The sequence below is a fragment of the Choloepus didactylus genome, chromosome 14 (assembly GCF_015220235.1).
Source record: "Choloepus didactylus isolate mChoDid1 chromosome 14, mChoDid1.pri, whole genome shotgun sequence".
Taxonomy (NCBI): Eukaryota; Metazoa; Chordata; class Mammalia; order Pilosa; family Megalonychidae; genus Choloepus; species Choloepus didactylus.
The window spans coordinates 88086894-88102753 of NC_051320.1; the positions used below are offsets into that span (position 1 = coordinate 88086894).

Sequence of the window (15860 nt, forward strand, 5' to 3'; positions counted from 1 at the left end):
TAGAAATTTTGTGGTATTTTGCAGTAATAGATGCTAGGGGAGGAGAATTCTGTGTAGAATTTTGGCATTGAGGAATCATACTTCTAGTGAAGTTAATCTTCTCTCCATCTTTTTCTTGTTGAATCCTTGGGGAATACCAACTATCGTGTTTTCTTCTTATCCCTACTGGTGTCTTATCTTGGACATTCTAAACTCTGAAACCCAGTCTTCTACTTGTCAAATCCTTTCCTAAATAATTCATGATTGTCTGGGACTGAGCCAAATCACTATTACTTACTCTAACAGCTTTTCATGATTCAGGCTTTTGAAAAATGACAAAACAAAAACATAACACTTCTTCCAAATTTAATAAGAAAAAGCTTACATTTCATTCATAGCTAGTTATAATAAAACATAGGTAGTACATCAAAACAATATTGTAGTTCAGGATAGAAAGGGATTTATGAATATATTTGTTCACCAGTATTTTGAATTTACCATGTATATCAATGTATTATTACTATGGCCCATCTGCTGGAACAGGGAAATCATTTCAGTGTATTGCAACTAATTGTCAATTGCCATTTTGTGATTTTTATATGTCTAGCAAAGATCTTGATGTTATAATTCTTCTCTAAGGTATAAATGGACAAATTAACTACAAACTTGAAGTGACTCCCTGTTGTCTGTAGAATAAAGTCTTATTTCATTAGTTTGCTCATTCACGGCCCTTCAAGTTTGGACCCAGCTAAACAGTTCAATCTAATATCTAGCTCTAGTCCTTTATTTACCTTACTGCTTGTCCTGTAGTCTAGCCCAAAGAATCTTACTGTTTCCTTCAAATGCTCCTCCAGTCTCTGATCATGAGGTCCTGAAGGACAGAAACCACATCCTACTTGTCTCACTGTCTCATTGAATCCTCGTTGTCTGCCTGATTGCCTAACCCAGAGTCACATGCTTGTTTTAGTTAATGAACATTGATTGAAGAAATGATTTATGCTCTGTGCATACTTTACCTTTGTACCATATTCATTGAGTATAAATCCTACAGGTCCTCCCCAAGTCCAATGTAGATTCTGTGTCTCCCAAGAGACTTTCAATGAATTTCCCAATTTTCTCTGAATTAGTAAAGCATCTTATATGAAATTTTTGTATGCACTTATAAGTTTTACCTTGTGTGATATCATTCGGATACAGGCCTTATGCCATTTCTCCTGTTGGAATGGAGCTTAGATTTTTGTAGTAGTTAGCCTTGGCTTTGAATACTGGCTGTATCACGTATATTCTTGGACAGATCTTCACCAAGATAAAGTGAAATTATATATGTAAAGAGAAGGTGACTCTCAGTAAATACAGAACACAGAGCCTGACACACACTTGATACTCAGTAAATATTCTGTCCCTTCACCTGGCTTTTAAACTCCTTGTTGGTAGGAGTTAATTATGTTTTTTCTTTATCCACCAGTAGTACCTAGCATGTGCCTTCGTTTTAATAGATGTTCAAATATATGTTGAATGAAAGAACAGAAACTTGGGCATTCTTGATAATAGTAATATTCCTGATAGCTTTATTTAAGATTCAAAATTTGATTAGTAAACATTGTAAATATTAAAATAGATAATGATCCTGGGTATTCACATTGCTTATTTAATTCTTGACCTTCATCCCAAGTTTGCATGTTAATCTCAAAATATTTATGTACAAAATATAACATGTTGTAACTTATCCTGAAGATGTTCCCCAAAATATAATTTTTGTTGTGGTTGTTATATCAGGCATTCTCTCAACCACAGAGAAATATTTTAGGAAAACCATAAGTTTCTTTAAAATGCAATCCAGATTTAAATGTTTGAGCTCACTTAGGTTCTGATTCTTTACTGAATTGAATCATGTTATGAAAATAAAGATGTGTTTGACTTTGTTGCCATGGACTATCCTCACTTTGAGAAGTGTTCCAAATATATGGAATTACCTACATTTAGAATTTGAAGGAACCGAGAGAATAAACTCCTTACTTTAAATTCAAAGTTGAAAAGATGTGATAATAAATTAAGCATATGAATTCAGAGGCTGTTACGTTTTAGAGAAATTCTGTCAATTTTTACAATGGATAGAAAATTTCTCTGTAGCATTTAGTGGCTAGTGAATGTTGAAAAATAAACTCAGGGCAGCCTTATCTTAGGATTTTCTTAATGCCATTTTTTATGTTTTAAAAAGCAGTAGCCCAAACAACAAAACCAGAGCAACACTGAAAAAGATAGGCATTTTAGCAGTAACTCTAAGTGGGTGGGCTCCCCCTCTGGGCTGATGTTGATCCCTCAGGTTTTCTTGGTTTTAGGCTTTTCTTTAACAAGTGTTCCCTCTGCCCATTCCCACCCCTTCAAAAAAAGAGTAAGATCTAATTTAAGATTATAATTGTGTCAATATCCTTTCTTAGTTCTGGAGAAACATACAATCCCCTTTGTTCAAATGACTTCTTGTTCATGCTGTACATTCCCCAAGTGCCTGGTGGGTGTCAGTCGCTGTGCTAGGTGCTGGAGGAATTAAAGATGAACATGACTCAGTTATCCCCAGAAGCTTGCAGGCCAGAGTAGCATTTCTAACATGTTCCTCAGAATTCTACAATCTAGAAAGATGTTAATATTTAACATTTAAAGTTAAAAAGGTTAGGTAATTCCTTAAGCTTGGTAGTACTGGATGGTTTATCTTGTTTTGTTGCAGGCACAAGAAGTCCTGCACTAAAGAAAGTAATTTAACTTTTTAAAATCTAGTATTTTCTTAGCTTATTTGACCATGGAACCTTTTTATTGTGCCATACATATTAATGTCTCAAGGGATATAAGTGCTCTCCAGCACACCATTTGGGAACCTGCACAGAGCATGTTCAGTGCTGAGACAGCAACAGGAAAATCTTCACACAAGAGGTTACACGTTAAACCAGGTCTTGAGTGAGGGGTATCCAAAGGCAGTTTAGTGCTAGGCAGAAAGAATAGAATGTATGGAAGCACAAATGCTTGACAGAGCATGATTTGTTTGAGAGAAATACAGGTAGTTCAGTATCATGAGACCAAAGTGGAGTTGACTACAAAAGGAATGAAGTGGTTTTAGAGAGTGGTTCAGGGCCCTTGAAATGTATACAAAGCTTTAAATAGCAATATGGTAAATGTATACAGTACATAGTAATTCATTCCTAAATTTCAAAGTTATTTTAAGTTCCATTATGCTTTACATTTACAGCTAGTTTTCCATGAGGAAAAGAAAGGGTCCAGGTTTATCAAAACTACCAAAAATGTGAGATAAACTGTTGTGGTGGAATCTTCCAGCCTTTGCTGCATTTGAATTATTTATGTTGTTTAATCATACTTTTTAAAAAATTTGAGCCTTCTGTGAAAATTTTAACACGTTACATTAGGAATGAGGAGGCATTAAAAGTTTGGAGTTAAGTAGTTTCTATTTTGGAATTAATTGCAGGAGCATCAACACACGAAATCAGAACAAAGATATTAGTTTTATAAAAAATATTTTTAAACTTAACGTTTAACTGAGCTTTTACCACCGTCACTGATGCTTTTTGTAAAATATTAAAAAGTTTAGAAAAATAAAGAGAACAAAGTACATTTATGCCATATAGAGATAAAGGTACATGTTGGTATATTTCTATTTTCTTCTAGACATAATTTATTTTACATGTTTATAATCATAGTGCTACTTTTTTTTGCATATTCTTACATTATATATTCTTTGTGAACACTACATTTAGAGATTATATAATATTCCATTTAGTGGATGATGGATATACCATTGTTTGAATAGCTATATGATTAAGTCTTCACTTTTTCCAACTACTTTTAGATGGTTTCTATTTCCTCCTTATTATAAATATTGCTTTGTGAACATTTTTGTTCATATAGTTCCCAAATGACTTACTTAGTTAAAAAGTAGGAATATGTTTAAGGCTCTTGATGCATGTTACTAAATTACTTGCCAAAATGGCGCAGCTATTGGGACACACTGGGAGTACATCTAAGTGTTTTTTTTTAATTGGACCTTGAGAACAGTACTTTAAAAAAAAAAAAACAACACAAAAGATAATAGTAAAGCAAACTTTGTTGGTTCAATAGTTTAAAAATATGAAACCATATTGTTTTGTCCTGGTTTTAATGTTAAGAAATATTTGTTATTTTTTCCCACTTAATGCTTTAAGTAAACAAATTTAAGAATTCTCTCTTGATATGAAGTTCCCTTTTATCTTTGAGGTATCCGTCACGAATTGAAAAAATAGACTATGAGGAAGGCAAGATGCTGGTTCATTTTGAGCGCTGGAGTCATCGTTACGATGAGTGGATTTACTGGGATAGCAATAGATTACGACCCCTTGAGAGACCAGCGCTAAGAAAAGAAGGGCTCAAAGATGAGGAAGATTTCTTTGTAAGTAGAAAGCTTTTTCTGTCTAGATAAGTAATGACATATTTAAAAGGAATTCTGCTAAATTTTATAAAAACCTGTTTCTATTAAGGAAATGCTTATTTATTATACATGGTATTGATCTCAAAAGTTGTTTAAACTAGGATTTTAAAGCTGGAGAAGAAGTTCTGGCTCGTTGGACAGACTGTCGCTATTATCCTGCCAAGATTGAGGCAATTAACAAAGAAGGTATGTATTTGAAATGATTTGAGACTTAAATGGGATTAATAGTAACCTTTAACCATATTTTAAATTTTAATTAATGCATGTAATTGTTACATGTAGCTTTTACTTCTCTTTGTTTTTAATTTTGCTTAATTTAAGAATGCCTGCTAGTATTCTTTTGCAGGAGAATTTAATTTGTTATGTATTATGTAGAATAAGATGTTATGTGATTTATTGCCTAAATAAACTGTTAGTTAGTGGGAGTAATAGTTGGTTTAACTTTTCATCATTCATTTCACAGGCTTATATTATGTACATTTTATTTTACTTCTGTTTCCATTTTGTTGGCTAAGTTATTTTTATGAGCTTTTCACTACAGTGAAGGGAAGGTTAAAGGTACAGGGGAATTGAAATCATTTCAACTCACAAGAGAAGTACAGTACAGTATTTTCTGAGGAAAGAGTATGGCATCTTATCAAGTTAAGGATTTCTTTTATTGCTTCTCTCCCCCCTCCTCTGCCTCATTTATTTCTGTAGATAATTAAGAGTTAATTTTCCAAGTGACCTTTTGGAGACATTGGTTAGAATACTGTATTTTAGGTATTGAGCAGAAGTTACTGAAGTGATCAAAAGTATGGAAAATAACGCAGAACTCGTGTGTTAGAGTGGCTTAAGACTGGTAAATCTGTGGACAGAGAATGAATTTAAAAAACAGAATTTGTAGACTGATTAGTTCAGAAAGATATGAGAATTAATATGTAAATTGTTGAGAATATATTTAAATATATTATTTTTAAAACTTCACATTTAAAACAATGGTGAAATATTTGCAGGTATAATTTTCAAGTCAGCAATATGTTGGTTTTCTATTATAATTACTTCTTAAACTAGACCAGTCATTCATTCTTTTTCTTAACAACCACGCACTGAATGACAGCTCTTTGGCAAGAAGGGCAAGAAGGGGGCACTTCCTGTCAATTGAGTCTTGAAAGACAAATAAGTTAGCTGTTCAAAGAAGTGATAAAAGGACTTTTCACAGAAGAAATGGGTATGCAAAAGAATAGAAGTGAGAGAGGCTGGCCAATTTTAAGGAACTGCAAGTCGTTTGATGTGACTGCAGTGAAGGTTGTCTTTGAAGGGGGTAAAATACTGAGAGAAGAGGTTGGAGAGAGGCAAGATTCCATATATGAAGTGTCATGAAATCTTGTCAAAGAATTTGAATTTTATTTGAAAGTGATGGGCGCCAAGGAAGGGCTTTAGACTAACATCAAATGAGAAAACTAGGAGGTAAGAAAAGATAGAAGAGGAAAACATTTAAAAAGGGTTGTATTAAGGAATATAAATTATGAATAAGTAAATCTTAGTTTATCTAGAAATCATAATGTTACTTTACAAAGGCATTAATCCAGTTTTTTGTTTTAATGAATTAAAGTAAGTGAGGCTGATGGGTTAGAAAATGGCTCCTGGCCAAGGAGGCACACAGGTGAGCACCCAACGCTGACACAGCCCTCAGCGACGTGCAGCTTAGAAGGCAAGACTTGGGAGAAAAAGGGGATTAAGCTCTGACCAATCATTTTGGGTCAAGTTCCCTTATGCCTCAATGTTCTAATAAGCCGCTAGAACAGAACTTACCTAACAACTGCTATTTCCCTTTTTTTTGTACTATAAATCCACAATGCCCCCCAAATGCTTTGGAAACCTGCTTTTACTTGGTGTTGCTCAGTTCATGAATTGTTATACTGTTAATAAAGCTCTCTTATTTATAAAAAAAAGAAATAATAAGTGAGGCTGTGATTTTATTACTGCTGGTCACCCACTACAGAAAGGGTTGAGGAGTATCTCCGTAGTTAGATGTGCAGGTTACTTCTCCTTTGGTGGTGGGGCCTGTATCTCACTGTGGCACCTGTTCATTGGGACAGTGGTGTTAAGCTCACATTTTGGAGTCTTACTCACATAGGTTCCCCAGGTCTAGTCCATAGCCCAGCACAGAGTAGGTAGTCAGTAATAATTTGTGGAAGGAAGGGAAGATAAAAGGGAAGAAGTAATGAATTAGTTCTGCTGGGTAATAGGACCCACCATCAAACAAAGCAAAACAAAACAAAAACAAAATTAAGCAATACTCTCTAATTAAGAGTAGTTTCTTTAGGTGTGGAGAGTGTTGAGAACTTCTTTCCATGCTTAGAGTTCCTTGGGTGTATGCATATGCAAGTGCATACATATATACACATATACACACCCTCAAAAAATACACCTTCATTCTTTATCCTATCACATTCACTCACAGGCATTTCGTACAGAAAAGTAAACTTACATTATTAGAAGAGTGATGATACTGATGGGCTACCTATCATTTTATGAGCGTTTTGAATGAGTCAGTGAGGTGTTGGCAGATATAATTTGTTTTTTTAATAATCACCATGCGAAGAGGTATTTATTATGTGAATTATATATGTCCTACAAAATGGATGAACTACCTTCCTCCCCTCTTCCTCCCAAAAAGGCAAAGGAAGCCTTCATGGAGCCTTCTATGAGTGCTAAAGCAAAACAAAGTCAATAAATATGACCTATAGAAATGGAACAACCAGTGTGGACTTTAGTGATCAGGATGTTTTATGTTTGGAGCGGAACTTAAAGAGCTGGTCCTTGAACAGTGGGTTGGATTTAAACAGGCATAAGGAAAGGAGGAAAGCATCACAGCAGAGAAAGTAGTGGGAGCAGAGTCAGGGAGGGATGAATTGAATGGCTATGCACTGATGGCCCAGGAAGTAGTCAGGTCTGGTCTGGGTGCCACATTGAAAAGGTAGGAGGATGGTCCTAAGGTTTAGTGTAAGGTGTTTATATGGTTTAGCATTCTCAAAACTTTCCCAGTGTTTGTACGTCTTTGGTATTCAACTGATCAGTTTATGTTTTCATAACTTGGATTTAGTTCTCTTATATATGTGATAATTGTGCATTATTCTAATTAAAGATATGAAATCAAATGGTGTTTTTCAAATTACAACTAAACATCTTTGCACATATGTGCCTGTGGCTTTGGTCCCTACTCCAAAGCCATTGATAACATTGGTTGTTAATACTTTTTTAAAGGCCATGTATTTGTATAAAGTGACACTCTCTCCTTATTTGTATAGGAAGTGATAGAGATGATTGAATTTCCATGAGTATACAATCTGCATAATTTATATATTTTCTACTATACTGGCATGATTTGACTTCAAAGCTTGGACTGTGTAACAAAAAATGAACATGCTTCATAATAGATATGTAAACAGACTTAAGTCACTGAAGGCAGAATGAGTTAGTGGGGAAAGCAGGAATGGTTGGAAGGGGATTCAGGTGTTAGTTATGACTGTATTACTGCTTAGCTGAATGTCATTTGATATGGCATTTAGCCTTCCTGGAGATCAATGTTCTGATCTGCAAAATGAAGTTTTTTATCTGGATTATTTGTAAAGTATTTTCTGACTTAAATGTCTTATTTACCAGTTCATTACCATTTCCAAAAGAATAATCCTTTCCTGAGAAAATGATCTTTTTCATATATATAAGACTTTCCTCCTCTTTGTTATTGATTTTGAAAGAATTCAAAGAGGGCAAATGATAGTTCCTATGGAAAGATCATAGGTTTTTGTAAATAATGATTTTATTTTTGTCAGGTATGTTGTAAGTTTAAACATATATTTAAATTATTATAAAATAAATTGTAAAGTACCTCGGTAAAAGAATTTCATGCAGCACATTTATCAAGGCTTACTTTGTGCACTTTTAAAGGGAATATGAGTTCAAAGTTGTTTTTCAAGAGGAAGCAAAAGTAAACTTAATAAATTTGTTGAATTCCTTCCAAGGGGTGGGATATATGTTTGCAGTTACTGCAGTCACAGAGCATTTGTTTCTGTCAGGGCTATACCTGTCAGATGTCAAGTGTTGTGTAAGGTTGAATTATATTTTCTAATGATTCTGACTTGCTCCTATTCCAGGAACATTCACAGTTCAGTTTTATGATGGAGTAATTCGTTGTTTAAAAAGAATGCACATTAAAGCCATGCCCGAGGATGCTAAGGGGCAGGTAAGAGTGTTATCATTCCTAGCTACCCAAAGGGATGTCTTCTTGTCCAGTGACTGATGAAAAATTTTATATATTAAAAAATGAACTAATTGTAGGGTTATGTGCTGATAGCCCCAAATAGCAGCAAGGAAAAGAAGGTTAGAATGTAAAATAAATTATACACTTGATTTTTGCTTCTTTGGTTTTATACCTGCTATAGTTATAGGTCGCTAGTTTCTGTTCCAGGTGAAATCCCAGCATCCACTAAGCTGGTGTTGTCCTATCGACCCAGCTGGATCGTGTAACCAGTCTATGGGAAGTGAGGTAAGTGCCTTTTTTTGAATTTTGTTTTGTTTTTCCTGGTATATAGTATAATTTAGAAAGTTAATTTTTAGTATAAAACTTCATGTTGAGTTTTGTATCCTCTTCTTTCCTTCTACAAATCATAGTTATTAATCTTCTTTTAAAAGGCGCTTACCTGACACTCTGTAGGCTGTTTCAGGTAGGGCTTTCTGAGTCATGATGTAAGCAGTGTGTTACATCCTTTGTCACTGCTCAAAGCAAGAATGAACGGTAAGCATTTGCAGGAGAGTCTGGGATGGAGTTAAAACCACAATTCCATTTGTTGAATATGTTTCCTGAAATACTGGAAAATAAAGGTGCCATTAGAAATTGAAAATCTTTTCTTTTATGTTCTGCTGTTATTTGGGATTTTCAGCACCTGGACCTACAATTAATTTTAAGAACTTGAAGGCAAGCAGTAAAAATGTGTAATATGGAAATATGCTACATATTTGTTCCATAAAGTGCAGTGAAAAGTAATTGTCATCCTGAAATGTGTTAAAATTGCCTGGTCAATTCCAGTCGAGTGTAAACATTTAATGTTTAGAAGCATATACTTTTACATTTAAGAAATTATTCTTGAGGATGCTTTCTGAGAAGTGTGATTGTTTTAAATAACCTGGCTTTCAAAAATTTAGTTGTGAAATGATCAGTTAGAAAGGTCCCTCCCCACCAATGGAATGTTAAATGAAAATGCTTTTGATCAGGAAATTGCTTTGGGTCTTCATACTTATACGTATAAATAAAATGTTCTTTTAATCATTCAATGGTGTGATTTCTTGGTTACTACATAGAAAGATTGATTAAAATGTTTGGAACATTGTTTAATATATGCCTGTTTACTTAAACAGAATTCTCAGTTGCTTTTTGCTTTTAAACTATTATTTTGCTACTCTGGTTATTCAGATGTTTTTGAGATGGTACTAGTGTTATTGCCTTAAAGCTTTCTCTGTTTCAAAGAGGAACATTGAACCAATTAAATCTGTGGTAGAATTACAGTCTGTAAACATTAATTTATTGGATGTATTGGATGTTTACTTTTAATAAGTATTTCAGTCATACCATATTGTATGTTAACAGTAAAGTTGATACCAAAAAAACAAAACCACTGAAAGAAAATTTGGCTACCAGTATATTTCCTTTAGTTTTTCATTTTTTTTCTTCTTAATGTTTGATTACAAGCATAATAAGAATATTTGTAGATTTTTTTAATAAAATAATCTCATTGTATAAATTATTTTTTCCCTTACAAGTTTCTGACTAGTTTTCACCTTGGAAACATAATAAAATCAGGTGTTATTTGGGCAGAGCTAAGAGAATTCCAATTTTGTGTATTTTCTTCTAGAAAAAACATAGCACTTTGAGAATTCCTTTATAAAGATATAAAGTAAAATTCTTTTATTAAACTGGCAAAAAGTAATGTGTCAAATAAATGCAGTGTGGAAATGCCCTTCCCCAAACTTTCTGTACTACCTGTGTAAAATATGATATTAGTAGCAATTTTATTTATGTGAACCTCCAAAGTAATTAATATTCTTAAGTCTAAAGAAAGGTCTAAATGCTGTTGTTTTTGACTCTGAGCCAGTTGATGACTATTGAGAAACCTCACCTTGCATTCAGATGTTAGCTTGAGTATCTTCATGAGCTTTTAATATTATAGCTGAGGAGGTGCAACCTGCAGTCCCTTTTACACTGTTCTACAGACTTATTTTTCTCGCTGGGAAAGAAATGTGGTAGACATGTTGATTGCCCAAAATAAGGTCCTCTCCTTCTTTTCCTCTGTCCTTCTTTGCTTTCTTTTTTCCTCTTAAGGGTGTTTTGATGATTGGATTCTCACAGCAAATCCTTTGACCTAGGTTTGGCTAATATTTCTGTTTCACAGTTCACTAATTCAGAATTTAGAGAGTGAGTGACTTACTTAAAATTTCACTCAGCCATATGTGCAGTGATTCCTTGAACCCAGAACTTCTGATTTCAAGCACAGTGCTCTCTTGAATGCTCTACTCTATTATGTTGTCTATTGGGAACCTTGAAATACATCATTATTAGTTCTAATTCATGGAAGGATCTTACTTTAGTTATTTCTGACAGTGAATCTTTTCCTGTTTAAAAATACAATAGCAAAATACTGGGAGGATTCTTGAATCACACCATTGCAATGACTTGTGATTAGGAAGTCACCTTTCAGGAAGTGTTTGTTTGCATTGACTTTAAATTTTAAAAAGTGCACTATCATTCTCTGTCTTCAGGTTTTCTCTTCATTAGAGGTAGAAAACAACTAGGAATGGTAATTATCCCTGACATTTTTTCAGCATTTCTCTTAAATGCTTAAAATTTTCTCCACAGTGGTTCCTGGCATATAAGAGTATACAACAGACTATTGATGAATGAATGTGTTAGGTGAATTCAATCACACAATGTTTTCAGTTAATTTCAAGTCATGGGGGAGAGAGATACATAGATTTTATTTATTTTTATGGTTTATTGTCTTTGACATGTATTTTCAAGACTGAGGAGCCAACAACCTATATTGTTTAATGATCTGTGTTTATTAATGTAACCCAAGATTTAATTGCATTTGATGTGAAATTGTTAGTTGTTTGGACTAGGTTATTAAGGTACAACACATTTTGGCTGAATCTGAATATGTGGTCGATTTAAAAGAGATAAGTGGCCTCAATGGAAGATTGGCTCTGCAGAGATTTTTACAGATATTTTGTTTAAAAAAATACCTTTTTGATTGTGAAAATTAAAATTGTGGCATCACTTCTTGACACATTTCCATATTTTTTACAATAAGAATTTTTAGTTAATAAAATTGTAAGAAATATTTAGCAACAATTTAAGCAGTTTAACACAGGAAAAATAAATATAGTAATTCAGAAGAATGGTGACTATTGCAGACCCAGGGAAGTTGTAGAGGGAGAAAAATTAATCTGGAGACTGATAATATGTATTTCACCTTGGTCAAGTCATGTAGCTCTTTTTTTTTGCTTCCTCAATAATACTAGGTTGTTGTGATAGATTTGTAACCAAACTTTAAAAGCCTTTAGAATATAATAAAACCATACTGTGATGTCTGTGAAACTGACTATAATTTGAATGGGGAATAGTCGTTTTCTTAATGAGAATACATTTCTTTTCATCTTTGCAGAATCGCAACATAAGCATTTTTTTCTCTTATTTTATCATCAATGGTATTATGAAAAAGAAAGACAATTGAGCATTTAAAACCTAGAGTATGATGGTAGAATGTCATGTAGTATTCCATATTTGTGATAGGTTTGCTCTTATTTTAGATTTTATTCCTGTGAAAATATATCAAAAGAGTATTTGCTATTGAATATGGAAAGGTTATACAATCCAATTAACTCATTAGATTATTAAATTTGATAATTTACTGTGTTAATCTACTTTATACATCCAGTTAACTCCATTTTTATATTTTTGTGCATGTAGATGAAAGTAGCTTTGAAATGTGATACTTTTTATTATTAGTATAATTACATTTTGATCAATTTTTAATACTTCACATGTTTTGTGTTTTTCCTTTGGAGGATTGGATAGCTTTAGTCAAAGCAGCTGCTGCAGCTGCAGCCAAAAATAAAACAGGGAATAGACCTCGAACCAGCGTTAACAGCAATAAAGATAAAGATAAAGATGAGAGAAAATGGTTTAAAGTACCTTCAAAGAAGGAAGAAACTTCAACTTCTACAGCCACACTGGAAGCTGAGAAGAAGGAAGATCCTCCCACACCTAGTGAAACATTTGGTACAAAATACGTTCTTAGTTCATTTCTTAGGACAGTGGTAGACTCAAAGTGAATAAGTCAAACCCCTTTGTTACCTGTAATTTTGTATGTGTAATTAAATTGTAGGCTTTTCCCCAGCAAAACGTGATGGTTAACATTTTTAATATCTGACCATTAGATCTGAAGATTAATGCTGTAATATGGGTATTTGATATTGGATACCCTAAAGATTCTTGGATAGAAATGATTGAAGATTTTGATTTGTAACTTCTCAATAGATTTTTGCTTTTGTTTTGTGTTTTTCTTTGACCTTTTACATGCTTTTGCATGTATTTCAATATACAATATGGGAAAAGCAGTAAGTCATTCTCTTCCTGCTTTTCTTTCCTGAAGAATAGCTGCTTAGTAACCTTTTATTTCTGAGATATCAATCTGGAGGTATTTGGGTTTTTTTAAGGTTTTATGTCAAGCACTAGATTGAAAACCAATAGTTTGCAAAGCAGTTTTACTATTTTGCTATTTATAAAAAATCTGTGTGTTTTAATTTTGGATTCTAGATAAACTCTCATATATGTATTCTGTTAAAAGTAGGACTTCATGTAGAGAACGTTCCAAAGATGGTCTTTCCACAGCCAGAGGGCACATTATCCAACAAGAGGAAAAATTATCAAGGCAACTCATTTCAGGCCAAGAGAGCACGACTTAACAAGATTACTGGTAAACTACAATGATTTTTTTGGGGGGGAATGGAGGGTTTAGAGTAGTTTATTTTCAATAAAGCTAAATGTATCTTTTGGCTCAGAATGATGAACTAATTAATATGAAAGATAGTAACTTTATGATTCTTCAAGATCAACTCCTTTCCACTCTGTCAGTTTTTTTGTGGTAAAATGTGGAAAATGTCACCTACCTCACAGGGATGTTGTGAGGATTGATTAGATACGATGTTACAAAATTCCGTTGTTTGTAATCACCTTGGTAGTAGGAGTAGTTTCTGTAAGAATTGAATTAACTGCTTTTGTCAACCTGTGCAGACATAATTTCTGAGGTTCTAAGTAGTTTTATAAAAACATTCTTACTCTTGACCAGTGTCATTTAAAGATGGTACCTTATATGATTGGAAAGAATATCTGAATTAAATTCCATTCTTGAACCTGTTAATTCCCAGTGTAAAAGTAGTTTTACACATTTATTTCTATCCTGATCTTCAGGTTGGTCTCTAGAATCAGGGCTTACTTTCCTTTGCTTTCTTGTAATTTAGAAAATAGCAGTGCTAGGATGTAGGGAAATACTTAAAAGCCTAGCCTGGTACGTGTTCATAGAAGAAGGGATTGAAGTATTAGAATCGGGGCCAGTCATACTAGGTCCTGTGACTTCCAAGGCTTATTCAGCCTAATGATTCTAGTCTTTAAAATGAATTGTGAACGTATTTTATTGTCCTGATTATATGTTTAAAAGTGAGTTATAATAGTTTAATTATTGAGTCATATGTTCTTGTTTTAAAGATAAAATGGCCTTTAGTGCCTTTGGCCTAATAAAGCTCTATGAACCATTGTTGGCATTCATTTAAATAATTTGAAGAAACTTGGTTTCATTGTCAGATCCAGGAATTAAACATTTTGTGAATTAAACATTTTGACTCTTTTCTTAAGAATGGAAAGCCACTAAAAGTTGACTTTGGAGCTGAGGGTTCTTTAGAACCACTGTTTTATTATAATGTTCATCTAAATGATTATAATTGGTTTCAGCAGATGGGAATACTTAGTCTCTTTCCTTTAGTTTCTATTTTATTCATGACTTTCTTTGATAAGGATATATTTGGCTCCGAGACAGGAACAATATCAAATTGATTCACCCACTCCACCATTTCCTTAGAAACTATTAGCTTTGGAGAAAGCCAAAATGTTATCCAAGTCTTTGTTGTGATAGCAGCTTGAGACATCAGTTTTGCCTTAGAGTATGGAATCCAGTGCTACATGCTGTGGCAGAAGTGGAAGAGTCCTTCTAACTCCTCTGACATAAAGATTGAAGCTACGCTATTGGAGAAGCAAGTGAGCAAAGAAGATGGAGGTGACACTGATGCGATCCCACTGCCAGCTTACTGGCATCATTTTTTTTCCTTCAGTCTGGATAACCTGATCTCAGTTTCAGTCAGTGTACTCTTGCACGTGCCCTACTAGGAAATTCATACTCAGTGTTGAAAGAGATAAAAAGAAAACAGCTGACTCTATAAGGATGCATTATCTCTATATGGCCTTGAAAAGACAATGGTTTAAAAGGAACCCTTTTGCCATATGTGTCAAGGAAGTTACACCCTGTGGCTCCAGTGTCAAGACTTGCTTTTCTTTTCCTTCTGGGAATCTCAGTGAACAAGTGATATAGTTTAGCAGCCACAGAATAGCATAAGATTTCACAAATATGAAACTAATACGATATTTTCCTTTATTTACTCAGAAGATTTAAGGCCATTTAATAGTTTAAGAAGATTTAGTTCTTTTAATAGTTCATCTCTGCATCTGTGTCTTATTTCATGCTATGACTATATAATGTAAAAAGACAATAGATACTTAAGATGGTCTTTGATGGCTGAAGCTCAGACTTTTCTCTGTGTAGTAAATTTCAGTTGTACTCCATAAGAAGAAATGAGAACTAATATGAAACAGTGATTTTGGTGTTGAATTATGGTGTATTTTAAATTTCTCATCATCACCTATACGTCTTGTTGCCTCTTTATTACTGAGAGAATAGGGCTGGGATCGTGGCAGCATCTCAGCCTACACTGATGGATTTCCCTGTACCTCCATTATAGATTTCTTTTAAATAGTGAGCTTCTAACTGGAAATATGTGGGCCTGCCACTAGATAAATTTTATTCATGTGTTTGTTCACTCTCTTTCTGTTCCCTTTCCCCCACACACATCCCACAGAGATTCTAAAACTTAATTCTGTATAGAAAATAATAAGCATGGCTTTTTTCAAATTTTCCAAATAGGTAGATATTGAAAATTTAGTTGTATAGTGTACGTATATGTTTTCCCAGGGTCTTATTTTTTATTGTGTAATGTAATAGAAATGATATGATTTATATGTATCTTATGCTTTCAGCATTCTGAT

At 33.7% G+C, this 15860-nt stretch overlaps 1 protein-coding gene across 7 annotated transcripts in view; it reads left to right on the forward strand.

Annotated features, from left to right (window-relative positions):
• The window catches only part of PHF20L1 (PHD finger protein 20 like 1), an 86427-nt gene that overhangs the window by 15594 nt on the left and 54973 nt on the right, over window positions 1-15860 (forward strand). For 4 of the 7 annotated variants that reach the window (XM_037803627.1, XM_037803626.1, XM_037803625.1 and 1 more), the window contains exons 3-8: window positions 4237-4408; window positions 4549-4633; window positions 8587-8675; window positions 8901-8978; window positions 12554-12767; window positions 13336-13464. In XM_037803627.1, the coding sequence (XP_037659555.1) occupies window positions 4237-4408; window positions 4549-4633; window positions 8587-8675; window positions 8901-8978; window positions 12554-12767; window positions 13336-13464 (767 nt within the window). The remainder of the gene's footprint in view (window positions 1-4236; window positions 4409-4548; window positions 4634-8586; window positions 8676-8900; window positions 8979-12553; window positions 12768-13335; window positions 13465-15860) is intronic. The other 3 variants (XM_037803630.1, XM_037803629.1, XM_037803628.1) reach the window with 2 other exon arrangements.